General features: G+C 38.6%; 1 protein-coding gene across 1 annotated transcript in view; it reads right to left on the reverse strand.

Moving 5' to 3' along the window:
* LOC137246086 (uncharacterized) overlaps nt 1-17,625 on the reverse strand; it is a 149,398-nt gene extending 131,773 nt beyond the window's left edge. Inside the window, exon 1 of the mRNA XM_067777181.1 lies at nt 16,157-17,625. Coding sequence (XP_067633282.1) covers nt 16,157-17,532 — 1,376 coding nt within the window. The 5' untranslated portion in view covers nt 17,533-17,625. The remainder of the gene's footprint in view (nt 1-16,156) is intronic.
* Between the last annotated feature and the right edge of the window lie 440 nt (nt 17,626-18,065).

Below are 18,065 nucleotides of genomic sequence, written 5' to 3' on the forward strand. Positions count from 1 at the left end.
ACGACTGAAAGAGTTTTCCAGAAAGAATGCAAGGGTGGTTTCGAGCCAGCGCGCACTACTGTTGTGAAATGTCAAGACGATACTGATGATGCAAGGTCAATCCGTCAAGATTAAGCTTTGCGAATTAGTTCTTCATTGGCCAAGCAACAGAGTGTGAGGGAAAGGCCCAGGGTAATGAGAAGTAAGATGAATCACAGGTATGACAAGAACTTTAATTCGGAAGGTTTCTTGGAGGGAGATTTGGTACTGCTATACAACCCTCCCCGGCGGAAAGGTGTTCCATCCAAGATTCGGTGCAGTTGGAAAGACTTGTACAAAGTTGTGAAGAAGATCAGTGATACCATCTACCGCATACAAACCAAAGGGAAACGAAGGAGTAGAAGAGTGGTACATTTGGAGATGCTAGCGGCGTTTAGATCGAGAGATTTGTCTGATCGGGACGATCAAATCACAGAGTATAAAAGCATTAGCGGTAGAGGCGCTATGGGCAGTTTCAGTTAAACACGCTATCTGTCGGGCAATAGATCAGATTCATTTAAGCTCTCAGTCAGTTTGGTTATTAAGCAAGCTAGTTACAAAGTATAAGTGTTATTGTGAAGTACTTTAATAAAGGCCATTTTTCCATTATTCAGTATTGGAGTTATTTATTCAAAAGTTTAGCGATACGAACGTTAGCAGATCCAAATAAGGGGAATTGCAGTAAATTCGTTACAATATTTATAAACGTGGCGATGTTACTGGAATGCTAAAGCTTATGTTAAATGCATCTATACGAAAAATTTCATTGTGCCACTGCCTTTAGGTCTACTGTGGGGGCTACATTTACCATGCTTTACGTATTTTGCTGTGATTGAAATGACAGAAAAGCGCAGATAGCAAAATGTTGCATGCATGAGCGTGACAAGATTTTTGGGGAACGATAATAATAGAGAACAATTTTGGAAAAAAACTGGCTCTGCAGCAAAGAAAAATAAATTACTATGAAATAGCAGTAAAAGTTTATGCCTCCTCATCGTTCCAGAGGGAGTGAGTTTGGGCGCCTCAGGCTTTGTTGTAACATGATTTTTGCTAAAATTTTGTTTCGCTTTTTTTGCTACCTCAAGTATACACACAAAAATATATACATTTTAACAATGGGGATGCGGTTGTCACATAGGTTGGTTCACAGGAGAAACAACTTTTGTACTGAAAAAAGGAAGTGGAAATTAGTAAAAGTGTGACAGAAAGCCTAACAAAGTTTTTTTGCAACTTCGAAAGCGTTTGTATTGACCACTCTAGCAGGACAATGGTTTGGTAGAACAAAAGTATGAGCTGTTTTTTGACATCAAACAAAAATTTTGTTCAACCTCAATTTGTGAGGGGAAAAGGGGACTTCCTGCCTTCGGCCAGTAGCGTTAAGGTTACCTTGGAAGGAGGGGAGGGGCTGTAAAGTTATAGCATATGCTGACGACCTTGCTTTGGTGATAAGTGGGAGGTTTCCACAAACGCTCTGCGATATGATGCAGGTTGAATTAAGAAGGGTCGAAGCATGGGCCGTTGATAATGGTGTGGGTGTGAACCCAAATAAAACGGAGCTGGTGCTCTTTACGAGGAGGTATAAGAAACCACGTCTTTCAACTCCAGTGCTGGTAAACACAGTGCTTAAGTTAAGTGAGTCCGCCAGCTATCCAGGGCTCACACTTGATAAGAAATTTAACTGGACACAAAACACCACGGAACGTGTCCGTAAGGCTACGGTTGCCCTCTACACATGTAAAGGGGCAATTGGAAGGAAATGGGGTATGTCCCCCATGATAGTACATTGGATATACACGGCCATAGTTAGGCCAATATTGCTATACGGGGTGGCGGTATGGTGGCCCGCCCTGAAAAAATCCTCGACGGTTCTTGCTCTTCAAAAGGTGCAAAGATCTGCACTACTATGCATAAGCGGAGCCATCCGCACAACGCCAACGGAGGCTATAAATGTAATACTGAACCTACTACCCATAGATATAGTAGGCATAAAATATGCAGCATGTGCAGCTATCAGGCTGAGGAAACTAACCACATGGTCGCACTGCAAACATACTGAAATTCTCGACAGATTCTCCATACCACAATGGACACATTTCTGCAAACCACATACCAACTTTAACAAGGGATACGAGATATTAATCCCTGAGAGGGAACAGTGGGCGAATGACTCTGATTGGCCCACTAACAGCATTCAGATCTACACAGATGGATCTAAACTGGATAACAGGGTCGGAGGGGGTGTCTATTCGGAACGATTGGGAATACAAAGATCGTTTCGCCTTCCGGATCACTGTAGCGTATTTCAGGCCGAGCTTGCGGCCACACAAGACGCTGTGGACTGCCTTAGGGAGAAGGCAGTATCTCGGAAACACATTTATATTTTCTCAGACAGTCAGGCAGCACTGAAAGCCCTTGACTCTGTCACAGCTAATTCTGAAACTGTAGTAGGCTGTCGCAGATCACTTAACGTGATGGCTGAACAGTTTACTCTGCATCTGGTATGGGTTCCGGGACATAAGAGCATACCAGGTAATGAGATGGTGGATGAGCTTGCAAGAAAGGGTACATCCCTTCCACTTTCGCCATCCTGGAAGAAGTTGAGCATGCCGCTCTCCACCTGCAAGCTCAAGATAAAGGAGGCTCTACTGATGGAATCGGGAGCCAGGTGGAAACATCATGATAGATGCCACACGGCAAAACTCACATGGCTGGAATGGAATGAGAAGAGATCGCGAGAGCTTCTCACCCTCCGTAAGAGGGATATTTCCTTGGTTGTAGGTCTTCTTACGGGTCATGTTTGTATTGGACCGCATGCGGAAAGGATTGGCGCTCCATTTAATGATTATTGTAGAAGCTGCGGCAACGAAGAAGAACCTGAAACTGTTAGGCATCTACTCTGTGAATGTCCAGCGCTCGGTAGAAGAAGGCAACGTTTTATGGGCAAGATGTTTCTCGTAGATCTGACTGATATAGCTAAGGTCAACACACGACGCTTAGTTAGCTTCATAAACTCAACGGAGTGGTTTGATTAGAAGAGTAGGAACAAATCCGTGTGGTTTCACAATGGGCCTATAAAGGCCTAAGTGTGCCGCTCCAATGTGGACAGCAGCCACTAAAACCTAACCTAACCTGCGTACTGCAAAATAGAATTTGACAGACGAAATTTTTCTTAATCATTTCTTGATTGTCATTTTATATGAATTTTTTGGTTTTCTGAAGAACTGCATACGGTCCTTAACTTGATGAAAAACAACAAAGATTGGTTTGACATATGCATCATAGCATAACGTAATGTGGCATAACGCAACATATTACATTACATAACATGACATTATGTAACATAACAAAACATAATTTAACATAGCATAACTTAGCATAGCATAACAAACCATTATACCATGTGTACATGAAATAAACAACGTAAGAGAATATTACATAATATATGACAATATAACATAACATAACATCAGAAATAATGCATCACATCATACCATGACATAATGCAACAAATAACATTACATAATGCAAAATATATTAATTTGAACTGTGCAACAAAACAAAACGTAGCATAACACAACATTCACATGACATATGTGAAAACCTGAAATCAGAAACAAAAAGGCAAACAATTTAGTAGGAGGAAATGCACTATGCACAGACAGGGAATTTTACGATTGTAGATTTCCCTTCCCTGTTTCAAGGGCTATACACTAAAACCGAACTTTCCGCGGTTTGCGCTATTATTCGTAATGGCAGCTAAGATAAGGTTATATTCCACTCAGCTGTTGATATCTTCGTTTTCAGCGCGAAGAGTTATAGGTAAGTTCCCCCCAACTACCAGGACAGCTCCAATTTGCATCAGCATAAGTGCGGCCCAAAACTCCTGCACTTTATACGATTAAAGAACCCGAGGCTGATGCGAACAGATTCCTTGTATATGGCTTTGAGCCGGCTAGGCTTTGGAATAGAAGAGCTTACTGTCTAGTCGTACTCCATTGAGGTGCATATTTGTATCTGTTGGTCCCAAACAGTCATATTAATGATAGTAGTGACCCGCCTCTTCGTGAGCATTATAGTCTCCGTTTTTCTGCTACCACCTGAAGGCCGTGATCAGTTTTCATCTTGCGCTTGATCTGAGAAAGCCTCAAGAAATGTGATCGATTCGAAGATGACTATTGTACGTAGCATTCCAGAAAGCGGGGCGTTTTAAAGAATCCTCGGCTGCTCCATCTAAGCATCCTTTTTTCTAGGTCAACGTACGCGATTGTATGAAGGTGCCACGATTCGGACAGCATTTCCGCCAGCTGAGGACATTCCAAAACTCATTCAGAGAATGTCTCCTCAGCGCGTCGGATCCTTGATTGCACTCAGCTAAAATCAGTTTTTGTAGGTTTTATTTTTAACCCATTAATCGCCAAACTTATTATCAAATTAATCTTGGCTTTAATAACTTATAAGTTCTTCATTTTTAGTTGAAGAATAATTTTTCCTAATTTTTAACGCACCAAACGCCCAGATAAAAGTTATTCGTAAAACTTGTGTTTCTAGGCTCTGAAAGTGTTTACTTATTGTAACGAATTTACTGCAAATCCTCTTATTTGCAACCTTCTGCTAAGTTCGAATCACTAAACTGTTGAATAAATAACACCACTATTCAGTAATGCAAAATGGTCTTTATTAAAGTACTTCACAATAAATAACTCTACTATTGCTCGACAGATAGCGTGCTTAATCAAAACTGCCTGTAGCGCCTCTACTGTTGCTGCATTTTATACTCTTTGATTTCCTCGTTGCATCTTCTAGGCGTTTCTGTTCTAGAATCTACTAGTTGGTTATCTATTATAATTATAACTACAGATGTACGTGTATAGCTCTCATATGCGCGTATGTTTGTGAGTGACACTTCTACAATTATAATTGCATATCTCAGATAAGATACCTGAATGTGCTTGTGCGTTGCTTCTCCGCTGCGTGTACGTACATATGTGTAGACCTAATGATTGATTCGTTTATGTAGATACATAATGATTGATTTATGGATGTGCATACAAGTTACTCTTAGCATCGGCTTAGAGATGACAGCACCCCTTAGTGTTGCTAATATTCGTAACATTATTATTAAATAAAACCAATACTAGTACTATTTAATTTTTAACCCACTAAAAGCCAAAAAAAAACTAAAATTTGTATATATTAAATTGTTTAACCTAGTTAACTCCAAACAAATTGTTTATATATTTTTCATAGGCGGCTGTCCAGGAAAACAAAATGTCTGAATTTTTGTTTTTAGTTTAAGAAAATAGCGTTAACTTTCCTATATTTTAACCCTTCAACAGCCAGATACAAATTTATGATGAAATTTGTGCTACTCTAAAGGTCTTCGCCTTTTAGTTTAGTAACCTAAGCCGTGGTGTGATGGCAGCGTGCTCCGCCTACCACACCGAAGATCCTCGGTTCACACCCTGGGCAAAGCAACCCAAAAATTTTAAGAACAAGGTTTTTCAATTAGAAGAAAAGGTTTCTAAGCGAGGTCGCCACTCGCCAGTGTTTGGCAAGCACTCCGAGTGTATTTCTGCCATGAAAAGCTGTCAGTTAAAACTCGTCTCCCGACCCTTCGGAGTCGACGTAAAACAGGTACGTCCCGTTCTGCCAATTTGTGGGAAAAAACTAAAAAACGAGAACGACGCAAATTGGAAAAGAAGCTCGGCCCAAGATCTCTTCGGAGGTTATCGCACCTTACATTTATTTTTATAAGACTATATAAACTTTATTTTTAATCCACTAAGTGCCAAATCAAAATTGATTCAAACCAATTGGCAGTTGGTGGGTTAAAAATTAACAAACACATATAAAGGCAAGCTTATTGAAGTGAAGCAAAAACTTCCTGCACAATTGAGCCCTCAAATTTTAAAATTGCTGCATATTCATTTTAGTCGTACGAACATATTTAATTGCTGCATATTATAAACCCGCAGCAGTTAATTTAATCTGAGCAATCGTCCAACCACAGCTTGCAGCCTAAAACAAAGCGAATCTCAGTTAAAACTGCATGCTCCATCTCCCGCATGCACGGAACCACATCAATAAAATTTGATTCAATTTGGATCATCCTATATTGCTACTTTGTTTGTTTATATGCGTTTTGGCGTACATGCGTCCTACGGCTGTCTGCATGTGCAACCGCAAAACACTCAAATATTCATCGACACAGACATGCAGCCGTCCAATCATTCAAGCATCCATTCAGATATTCATTCGCTTGTCTCTTTATTCATCTCTAACCCCCTGTCTGTTCGTTTGAAGTTCCTCAATCTATTTGTACGCCCGTCCGTCCATCCATATATTCATCCCGCATTGTGATGGAGCATGCCAATTACAATTTTAAATGCGCCTGTCAAACTGAAACTTTTTCAAGAGATGCTTGATTTCTTTTTCCCCTGTACCAAAACAATATTTCTGATTTTTTTGGTTGCCTTTTTGAAATTTCGTTTTTACATTTATTATTTACGTGGTATTCATATGCATATGTACGAGTACGAGTACTTTGGGTGCTTGGGTATGAGTTTGAGTTTGCTGGTGTCCATTAGGATTTTCTGAACTTTTCTTATTTATTTGTTTTACGTAAAAATTCGTATTTGGTCTGCTTATAGGGTGGTTGTCGACATTTTGGATGACTGACTTTGATTTAGGAGCCACTTTAACTTCGTAACGCTGCAAGTGTTTGAGATAAAGATAGGGAGCGAGAGTGGACGTACAAGTAAGTAACACAAAAACATCGCAACAAAAGATATGGAAAACAAAAAATAAAATGGCAAGAAGATGTAATGAAAGTGAATGTATTGTAAAAGTTGTAGTACGACTAAGCGAAGAAAAATTCCGCCACTAAAGTTTTGTCATTTATGTGTCTACAGTGACTCAAAAAACGTGCAGTGCAGCAGGAGGAACGATTTGAACTCAGCATGAGAGAACTAGTTCGATTTAGTTACACCTCCTAGTAGCAGAACTAAGCCGTAATGGTACAATTATAAGAGCGTACAATTACGGGCGTATGCTGATTATTGGGCTAAACAAACTCGTTGTGAGTTCGAACTTTTCTGGATTAAATAAATAAGCAAAAAGGGTGGATCGTGCAGTGAATGAGGGAAAGACGTAGTAATTTCTGTCATGCAAGAAATAATCGGCGCATTCGCGCCTTGGTAGCCACGTTACTGTTGACGGGTATAATTCGAGACTGTGAAGGATTTCGTCTATTTGAGAACCAGCATTAACAACAAAAATTATCTCAGCCTTGAAATCAAATGGAGAAACTCCTTGAACGAGTCAAGTCCTCTCTCGAAGAACAGAAATCAAGCTTTATAAATCGCTCATCATACGTGTTCTGATGTATGGGCCGGAATCTTGACGGTGTCGAGAGAATATGGGACGGTTTTTGGACTGTTAGAGAAACAAATTCTCCATAAGATGTATCCGTGATGACAACGGCGAGTATGTGTAATGATCAGTTGTATGGGTTTAACGCAGATATGACGATAGTTCAGCGAATAAAAGCCCAAAGGCTTCGCTGGCTAAGTTATGTTATGCGAATGAGCGAAGACCCTCTGCCCAAGAAAGTATTTCAGTCGGCACCTCAGTTTGAAAAGAGAGAAAGCGGCAGACAACCACTGAGAAGGAAGAGGCAGGTAGAGAAACCCTAGACCTCCCCTGGCACTGATGACCTGATATGAAACTTCTCGCTCTTTGAGAGCGCGTGAAAATGTGCATTTTTTTAAATATTGGCCATAGATGCCATCATGCTCAAAATCAAATTTGGGCATTTCAGAATAATTTTGGCGTATTTTACATGGTAAAGGTTTAATTTATGATTTTCACCGAAAATTTGCTCAAATTTGTCAATTGGGATATCAAAAAACTCGAATTGATGTCAGGATTACAAACCCGAAGAAAAAATAACTCTTTTTCACCCTTGGAAAATTTATCAGTGGCAACACCTTTCATCGAAGGGCTGCACACGAAACGGGTTTTGGTAGCGACTTTCGATTGGTGAAAAAGTTGGCTTCTTAGCCTTGGCATTGATGTAAGTGGATGGATAAAGGCCATGTTTTGTAGCGCGTTGCGACATTCTATACTTTAAATTACCGCAACATGTTTCATTAACGGCTTTTGAGGACGATAACGCAGCTACTTCACCAAGTTTTATCTTTTTGCGTTCGTTAAAATAACAGTGGATCTAATTTCGGAATTTCTTAAAAATTGTTTGCGTTTTCCTTTATATGTGGATATACATATACGTTTTGGTCGCATCAAAGCCAAGAAGGGGGATAGCCGTTCATTGTTATCTTATGGCGATGCCAGAGCATCAAAGCAAAGCAACGCGATGAAAATATATTATTTCATATTTTTTCACCTATGTATCTACCACAAAATATTTTTATACTCAGTTGAGCAGAGCTCACAAAGAGGATAAAGCGATGCTACTTGGTAGGAGGGTTGAACTTATGACGCAGAATAGAAAATAAGTAAAATTTTGGACAATGGGCGTGGCACCGCCCACTTTTAAAAAAAGGTAATTTAGAAGTTTTGCAAGCTGTAATTCAGTAGTCGTTGAAGATATCATGATGAAATTTGGCAGGAACGTTACTTGTATTACTATATGTATGCTTAACAAAAATTAGCAAAATCGGAGAACGACCACGCCCACTTTAAAAAAATTTTTTTTAAAGTGAAATTTTTACAAAAAATTTAATATCTTTACAGTATATAAGTAAATTATGTCAACATCCAACTCCAGTAATGATATGGTGCAACAAAATACAAAAACAAAAGAAAATTTCAAAATGGGCGTGGCTCCGCCCTTTTTTATTTGATTTGTATAGGATACATTTAATGCCATAAGTCGAACAAATATTTACCAATCCTTGTGAAATTTGGTACAGGCTTAGATTCTAGGACGATAACTGTTTTCTGTGAAAAGGGCGAAATCGGTTGAAGCCACGCCCAGTTTTTATACACAGTCGACCGTCTGTCCTTCCGCTCGGCCGTTAACACGATAACTTGAGCAAAAATCGATATATCTTTACTAAACTCAGTTCACATAATAATCTGAACACACTTTGTACTGGTATAAAAAATGGCTGAAAGCCGACTAACACCACGCCAACTTTTTCGATTTCGAAAATTACGAAAAATGAAAAAAATGCCATATTTCTATACCAAATACGAAAAAATTGATGAAATATGGTAATTGCATTGAAAAAAACTTTACTTTAGAAAAAACTTTGTAAAATGAGTGTGACACCTACCATATTAAGTAGCAGAAAATGAAAAAGTTCTGCAGGGCGAAATCGAAAGCCTTTGGAATCATGGCAGGAATACTGCTCGTGGTATTACATATATAAATAAATTAGCGGTACCCGACAGATGATGTTCTGGGTCACCCTGGTCCACATTTTCGTCGAAATCTCGAAAACGCTTTCACATATAAAACTACCACAACTCCATTTTAAAATTCTTATTAATACCTTTAATTTGATACCCATATTGTACAAACACATTATAGAGTCACCCCTGGTCCACCTTTATGACGATATATCGGAGAGGCGTCCACCTATAGAACTAAGGCCCACTCCCTTTAAAAATACTCATTATCACCTTTCGTTTGATACTCGTAATGTACAAACGCATTCTAGAGTTAACCCTGGTCCACCTTTATAACGATATCCCGAAAAGGCGTCCATCTATAGAACTAAGACCCACTCCCTTTTAAAATACTCATTAATACCTTTCATTTGATACCCACATTGTAAATTCTAAAGTCACCCCTGGTCCACCTTTATGGCCATATCCCGAAAAGGTGTCCACCTATACCCACTCCCTTTTAAAATACTCACTAACACCTTTCATTTGATACCCATATCGTACAAACAAATTCTAGAGTCACCCCTGGTCCACCTTTATGGCGATATCTCGACAAGGCGTCCACCCATAGAACTAAGGCCCACTCCCTTTTAAAATACTCATTAACACCTTTCATTTGATACCCATATCGTACAAACAAATTCTAGAGTCACCCGTGGTCCACCTTTATGGCAATATCTCGAAAAAGCGTCCACCCATAGAACTAAGGCCCACTCCCTTTTAAAAAACTCATTAACACCTTTCGTTTGACACCCATATTTTACAAACGCATTCTAGAGTCACCCCTGGACCACCTTTACAACGATATCCCGAAAAGGCGTCCACCTATAGAGCTAAGGCCCACTCCCTTTTAAAATACTCATTAACACCTTTCATTTGACACCCATATCGTACAAACAAACTCTAGAGTCACCCCTGGTCCACCTTTATGGCGATATCTCGAAAAGGCGTCCACCTACAGAACTAAGGCCCACGCCCTTTTAAAATATGCATTAACACCTTTCAGTTGATACCCATATCCTACAAACAACACATTCCAGGGTTGCCCTAGGTTCATTTTCCTACATGGTGATTTTCCCTTATTTTGTCTCCATAGCTCTCAACTGAGTATGTAATGTTCGGTTACACCCGAACTTAGCCTTCCTTACTTGTTATAACTCTTTTTTATAAGTTTTATAAGTTTTTAACGGCTTACTCGCTGATTTATTCGAAAATAATGAAAACGCACCGATTTCATGGAATTCTTTTGGCGCGTTTTACGCAACTCTATAGCCATCTGATATTTAAGATCCATTCTTGGAAACGAATGAACTTTTGTTTCCAATTGAATGAATAGACAGCTGATATTCAAGACCCATTCCTAGAAACGAATTGAGAGAGAATGAATATTGAGCATCAGGTCATCAGTGTCCCCTGGTGCACCCAATCGGCGTCAAATTTAAATTCTGAAATAGTTTTCGAAATTGCAGCTCAAATTTTAATTTTATGACCATACTAGTAGACCCGGCAGACGTTGTTCTGCCCTAAATTTGGCCTATCCGCATACATTTTAATAAGCCTTTTCCGTCTACCACTGCCCTACCCCTCTACACTTTTTCCCAATCTTTTTATTCACTGCTCCCTCCGTCTTTTTCGCTTCATCTCCATCCTCGTCTCATTCTATCTCTTTCTCAGTATCTTTCTCTCTTTTCTCTTCTCTCAAGTTGTTCTCCTTCTTCTTCATCTTTTATTGCCGGTCCCAGAGGGTGGTATGTATTTTGTTCCAGTCCCAGTCCGAGTCTCAGTCCCAGTCCCACTCCGAGTCTCAGTCTCAGTCCCAGTCCTAGTTCTAATCCCAGTCCCAGTCCGTCTCTGGTATACGTCCCGGAAAAAAGCATCGTAAATACTAATATAGGCAAATTTATGTATGAAATTTCAGGCAAATCGATTAGGACGTATGTAGGTAGGCGACAGTTGTTTGGATTATACCTTGTAAATCTCTTCAAAGCCTTTTCTCCTGGGAGTGGGAGTCGAACCCGAACTCCTACGATAGTTGAAATGGTTACAAACGCATTCAGCTACGTCATGCCTTAGTTGTTGTAAAGTTTTTCCCAATTGCTTTCTTTCGCATATATTATCTTCTACACATCACATAATTCGTATGTAGTTATGTGTTGAAGTTATGCATGTTTGTAAGGCGGTTTTAGAGAAACTTGGTATTTGTTGTTGTTTCTGTTCTATTTATAGAACTACAACAACTAAGGCATGACGTAGCTGAATGCGTTTGTAACCATTTCTACTATCATAGGAGTGCGAGTTCGACTCCCACTCCCGGGAGAAAAGGCTTTGAAGAGATTTACAAGGTATAATCGAAACAGCTGTCGCCTTGTCTGTCCGTCACGTTGTTTAAATTTTTCCCAAATTATTAAATAAATTATAAAATTAAAAATTGCTTGAAATAAATGTTTTCATACATTTAAAGCGATACGGACAATCCCCGGTTAACTCATATAAATCAAAAACTAATATCCAATACAAATATTTCTTGCAAAAACACACATGCGTCTATAGTTAAACTTTTTAGGTAATTTTTAATATTTAAGGAAACTCTTAAGCGCTGCTAACCAAAAATAACTAGTCACATTAAAGATTTATTTAAGGCCTGTTTGTATGCCACTGAAGTTAATGGTGTGAATATGCGCCTGAAAATATGCAGTACCTTGTAATTTAAAAAAAATTTGCTATTTCTACTGATAATTTGTTATATAGAAACCTTTTTTATAAGAAGTTTTTTCTCGACAAATTGATGATTAAGAAGTGTGGTATAACTTTAGTAGGAAATTTTTTGCGAAGATTTTGAATCTTTCATGACAGAATACATTTTCCTCAAAAGGGAGTAAAAGGTAGCAGAATAGTTAACATGTTTTTGAATTTTATTTGTGTAAAAAACATTTTGGTGGAACATTTTCAGATATGAATTTTCAACAATGCGACCCCTAAAAATATGCAAAAATTTTTCTACAATTTCCAACACATAATTGTGTGACTCACTGCATGCCGCAAATGCATGCTACAAGGATGACGTTCTTAGCTTTAACGCTCTTAAAAAATTCTCTGGAGGAAAAAATGTTTACACTTTTGCTTATATGCGACTCCCTCTCCTCCAACTCTCCTCAAACAATGGTTATGTCATGATTGTGACAAGAATAAAAAATTATTGAAATTTTGGTGATATGTTGGTCGTGTTCGAGAATATCGATACACTTTGAGTGATAAATTTCCGTTTGACTGAGCGTACATAAATATTCTTTCTTGCATGTGTAACAATACATATACATACATATGTACATAAGTATTTATTTGTATGTTTGATTACTTAAATTATGTTGGTAAGCTTTTACATTGATTTGTTGATTCCGTGCATGATATTTAGCTTGATTGTTTTTGCTTGTGGTGTACGAGTCGTATATGTATATCGTTTACAGATGTGTGTATATTGAATACAGAGATGACCAGGGGCATAGGGTGGGTGTGATAATAATAATATACGTGGTAAATTAACTAGCAGAAAAACGACAGAGTAAGATTTGTGAATGCAGAGAATTTAACCTTGGGAAATTGCGCATATCACATATATTTAAATAGCTCAGTAAGGTGAATAGAGTATGGGACGTACAAGCGATTTGGTTCTTTAATTGAATTGCAGGAAAAGTTATTTATTTTAATTTATATTTTTTCTCAGTATAGTTAAATATTCCTGTATACATAGTGCTTGTCATAGCTGGTGGATAATAAATTGTTTTTTACAATCAATTTACAAGCATTCATTTTTGAAATATTGATTACCACCTTTTGTGTCACCACACACTTTAATCAAAATTTTGTTGCAATTATTCATCCGTCACACATATGTATGTATATGTATATTAGACTGGGTCGACTTATTAACCGATATCGCGCCATTGATTTTTCGATAGGATTTTAGCTCAGGAAAAAAAAGTTCCACTACGCATACCCAAAAAAATAATTTTCGAGCCTGCGAAATCTAATTTTTTCGACTTTGATTTTTAAGGTTTTTTTCATGGCCTACTAAAAAATGTTTCATTTGATTGTAAAATTTTCATGTATACCCTGTACGACCCAAAAATGTTCGCTAAAAACGTTGGCGATAACAGTTAAAAAAAAAAAAAATTTTTTTTTAGTAGGTCATGAAAAAAACCTTAAAAATCAAAGTCGAAAAAATTCAAAAAAATTAAATTTCGCAGGCTCGAAAATTATTTTTTGGGTATGCGTAGTGGAACTTTTTTTCCTGAGCACAAATCCTATCGAAAAGTCGATGGCGCGATATGGGTTAGCTTTCGTCCATACAAATCGACCCAGCCCAATGTATATACACAAATATTCTGCAGTCAAACGAAATTTCCGTATACATATGCTACATCAAGCATAGTATAAATTCAACGACCAACTAATTAAGCAATTCTTTTTAACTGAATTTAATTTAAAATATGAGTATACGAATGATACAACATTTATTTGTAATCCCTTCAACATAACTTTCATTTTAAGGTCTTTTGTGATTTATACACTAGACAAACCACTGCCAAAATCTGGGACTAACTCATAATATGTATGTGTAGATCACGGGGGTAGATTGTTCGAACCATATTACGTATATGGTAGTCGTTTTTTGTTTTGTTTGCCAGGCCGAAAACGGCGTCAAACTTACATTTGCTGGGAAAGTGCACAGATCTAAACATCAACGCCAAGCCAAGCTTTTCAGTTCATTCTTAATATCCTAAGATTGGATCTAGCAGCAACTTCAACCCTGAGTTTAAAAGGGTCTTCCAGATAAAGTACTAAAATTACAGCACACTCTAGCATACTAAACAATTAAAGTTTTCTTCCTCAGAGCACAGATCGTTTTGCGACTAAAAGAGCTTCGGAAAGCTACTTTATCGTAAACATTCCCAGCAGAGATGATTGGATGCGGTCGGATTGGTGTTTCGTTGCTGGCGGCAGCATTTCATTATACACTGACTCTAAGTATAACAGTAGGGTTGAAGGAGGGATCTATTCAAAGGACCGTGACCTTCAAGTCTCCTTCAGACTACCTGATCACAATAGTGTCTTCCAGGTAAAAGTATTAGCTTTCATCGAAGCCATGGTTTGGCAACGAAATCGATATTTTTAGCGACTGCTAAATGGGTATCAAATCCATTGGCTCTTACTCCCTCAATTCTGAACTAACACCAAACAGTCCAGACAGCTCTGCATGCGAGCTCCCTTTTCTGGATAATCTACACCAAGTCGTGGATCACGGCAGCAAGGGCTTAATATCTTTTATAATGTCTTTTATGGTAGCAAAATGGGGCTGTTAACACTGGCATCTGCGTACGACCGCGGCAGGCACTTCGAGCTGTTCCAACACGGAAGCGAATCATTAGTAAAAATTATGGATCAACTCCTATGCAAAGTATGGTCGGATGAACGCATGCCTACATATTGGAGTATTAATATGTTCTGCACTCATCCTCAAGAAAGGCGATACCAAAAACCGAGTCAATTATTGCGAAGTCAGCCTGCTTAATATTGCGTTTAAGGTTCTATCTAGCGTACTGTGCCAAAGACTGAAGCCCAAGAAACTGATTGGGACTTCATTAGGATTCAGACTTGGTAAATCTACTTTGGACCTGATCTTCGTGATGTGCCAGATTCTGGAAAAGACTCCCGATAAGAGAATCGATACTCACCATTTTTTTGTCGACTTCAAAACAGCTTTTCACAGCGCGGAAAAAAGTTGCTTGTACGCTGCCAAGTCTGAATTTAAGTTCCATGCAAAGCTAGTAAGACGTGTGAGGAATGACTTCTCCGAGCTATTTGATACCAAACGAGGCTTCAGACAAGGCAACTCCCTTTTGTGCGATTTCTTCAATGTAATGCTAGAGAAGATAATTCTAGTAGCAGAACTAAACTATAAGATCGTACAATTACTGGTGTAAGCTAACGATTTTGATATTATTGGCCTCAGGAAATGCGCTGTAAGTTCTGCCCCCTTTAGATTAGATAAAGAAGCAAAACAATGGGTCCTGTGGTGTATGAGGAAAAGACGAAGTACTTGCTGTCATCAAAAGAAGAATCGGCACTTTCGCGCCTTGGCAACCGCTTCACTGTTGACAGATATAAATGCGAGACTGTGCAGGATTCCGTATATTTGAAATAATACCAAAAATAATGTCAGCTTAGAAATCAAACGAAGAATAACTCGTACCAACAAGTGCTACTTTGGACTGAGTAGGCAATTGAAAAGTAAAGCCCTCTCTCTACGAAAAAATTCGCGCTCTCCAAGTCGCTCATCATACCTGTCCTAATAAATGGCTCAGAATCATGGACGGTGACGAGAGAAGGTGATATTGCTCTTTGAGTGCTCGGGTGAATATTTCTCCAACAGATTTATAGTCCTGTCCGTTATGCCAACGGCGAAATGTTTTCTGAATACTCCTACACTGAAATATTAAAAAATGTAAACAAATTTTTTTCAGCCGCATCATTAAGAAGGTTTTTTCATGAGAACTTGTAATTTTGTCGCATAAAACATTTTTCAAACCACCAAACATTTTTATAATAAAACTTATAAATGTAACGATCCCTGGTTTATTCACCACAGCACTACTTAAGTAGAATTTTCGAAGTAGAATATAAATTCGAAGTAATAAATTTCAATGAATATATCAACTCAACCCACCTGTGGTGCATATGATGCCTGCCGATATGTGCATAGGGTGCTGTCGCTGTTGTAATCAACTGATAAGGCTGGTGTTGCAAATATGCCGCCGCTGTTGCAGCATCCACTAATGGAGCATTTAAGAATGGTGAAGCAGCTGCCGCATTTGCAATTTGCATTTGTCCCATTGCATTGGCAGCCGCAGCCGCCGTAACATTACCATGATCCAAAAATATGGCAGCATATTGTGGTGGATATGCACCCGCAGCAGCAGCTGTTGCAGCACCACGTGCAACATCAGCCACAGCTGCAGCAGCTGCTATATTCGCATTCCATTTCGCTTTACTCGATTTGTGTGTACGGCGTGTGCGCGAACCTTTGTTGTTGTTGCTATTGCTTTGATTGTTGGTAATATTGTGCTGGTTGTTGTTAGCACGCGACGAAGATTCACGCGAACAGGTGCTCGTATTTAGAAGGTCAGCAGCAGCCACCGCCGCTGCTGCAACTGCTGCAGCACTTGGTGTTTGTGGCAATGGTGGTAAACCAAGTTGTGCACGTGTGGCAGCCGCAGCTGCAGCTAATTGGTATTGTTGTGCTGCTGTTGCTGCATCAATATAAGCACCGCCTGATATGCCACCAATCTCATGATGTCCAACACCGCCGCCGCCGCTCCCATCACCAAAACTCATACCGAGCGTTTGTTGATATTGGAGTTCACTATAAAAACTCGAATCTAGTATATTACTATCAGAGGTACTGCGATTTAACATAAATTGTTCGAATTCATCGCTTACTACAGCATCGGATACATCCACCATGCCACCTAAATCTTCGTCATGCAGCAAAGTTGTGTCGTTAGTGGGTTCGCTTGTGGGTTCTGCTGTCGTGGACGAGACGACTAGCAATGCTGTGCTTTCTATGGCAGCTTCATCGCAATTATTTGTGGAATCGACAATGTGCGTATCACTTTGTTGGCGGCCTAATATTGGTCGTTGATGTTGTTGTTGTTGTTGGTGGAGGTGTAGTTGTTGTTGTTGATGGTTGTGTAGATTTTGGTGGCTGCTGCTATAGCTGCCATTGATTACAATCTCCGGTATGTTGGCAAACTGCCCTTCCGGCTCTTGGTAATAGCTGCTATGCCTGTGACTATAAATGCTGCTGTTACTTTGGCTGTTATTGTTACTTTTGTTGTTGTAACTCATGTTATTCTCATAGATGGCACCCATAATTGTGCCGTTCTCGAAGACAACCGAGCCCGAGGTCATCGTGGCATTGTTGATGGAAGCGTTGGTAATGTGAGTTTTGTTGTTGTTATCTGTATTGTTGTTGCTATTCGCATTAACGTTGGCAGTGGAAGTGAGTTGATTTATGGGGGTGGCATTGCTGCTGGCATCCATGTTGATAATGATTGTATTATTTTGTTGTAGCAAAATTTTGTTATTATTGTTGTTGTGGATTAGTTGCAAATTTGGTGCTTTTTGTATTTAATGACTACTTTACAAACGGAAATGCTTACGAAAAAGGAAATTATTTTGTGTGCTCTTTGAATCTGTTAAAGCTTGCATTTCGTAAAAAACTATTTGGAACTACTCTTACAGCAATTTTTTTTTAGAAGTTTTCAAAAATTTGCAATAAATTTTTGGTAAATATTCACTTCATAAATTTTTTCAAACAAAATTTCGCATAATTTTTATTGTACAAAATTTTACAAATACTATTTCGAATTTTAGCTATTTCAATACTAAAATTTTCAAGAAATTTGATTTACAGATTTGGTTTTGTTTCAGTCTCATTTAAATTTTAAACAAATTTTATAATTTTTCACTTCTTTTATATTGATTAAAATTTTTGTGAAATTTGATTTTGGTTTTAGTCTCACATTAGAAAGCCTACATAATTAAACAAGTGTTTTAAATTTTTTCATTTTTTT

The sequence above is a fragment of the Eurosta solidaginis genome, chromosome 3, assembly GCF_040869045.1.
Source record: "Eurosta solidaginis isolate ZX-2024a chromosome 3, ASM4086904v1, whole genome shotgun sequence".
In the NCBI taxonomy this organism is placed as follows: domain Eukaryota; kingdom Metazoa; phylum Arthropoda; class Insecta; order Diptera; family Tephritidae; genus Eurosta; species Eurosta solidaginis.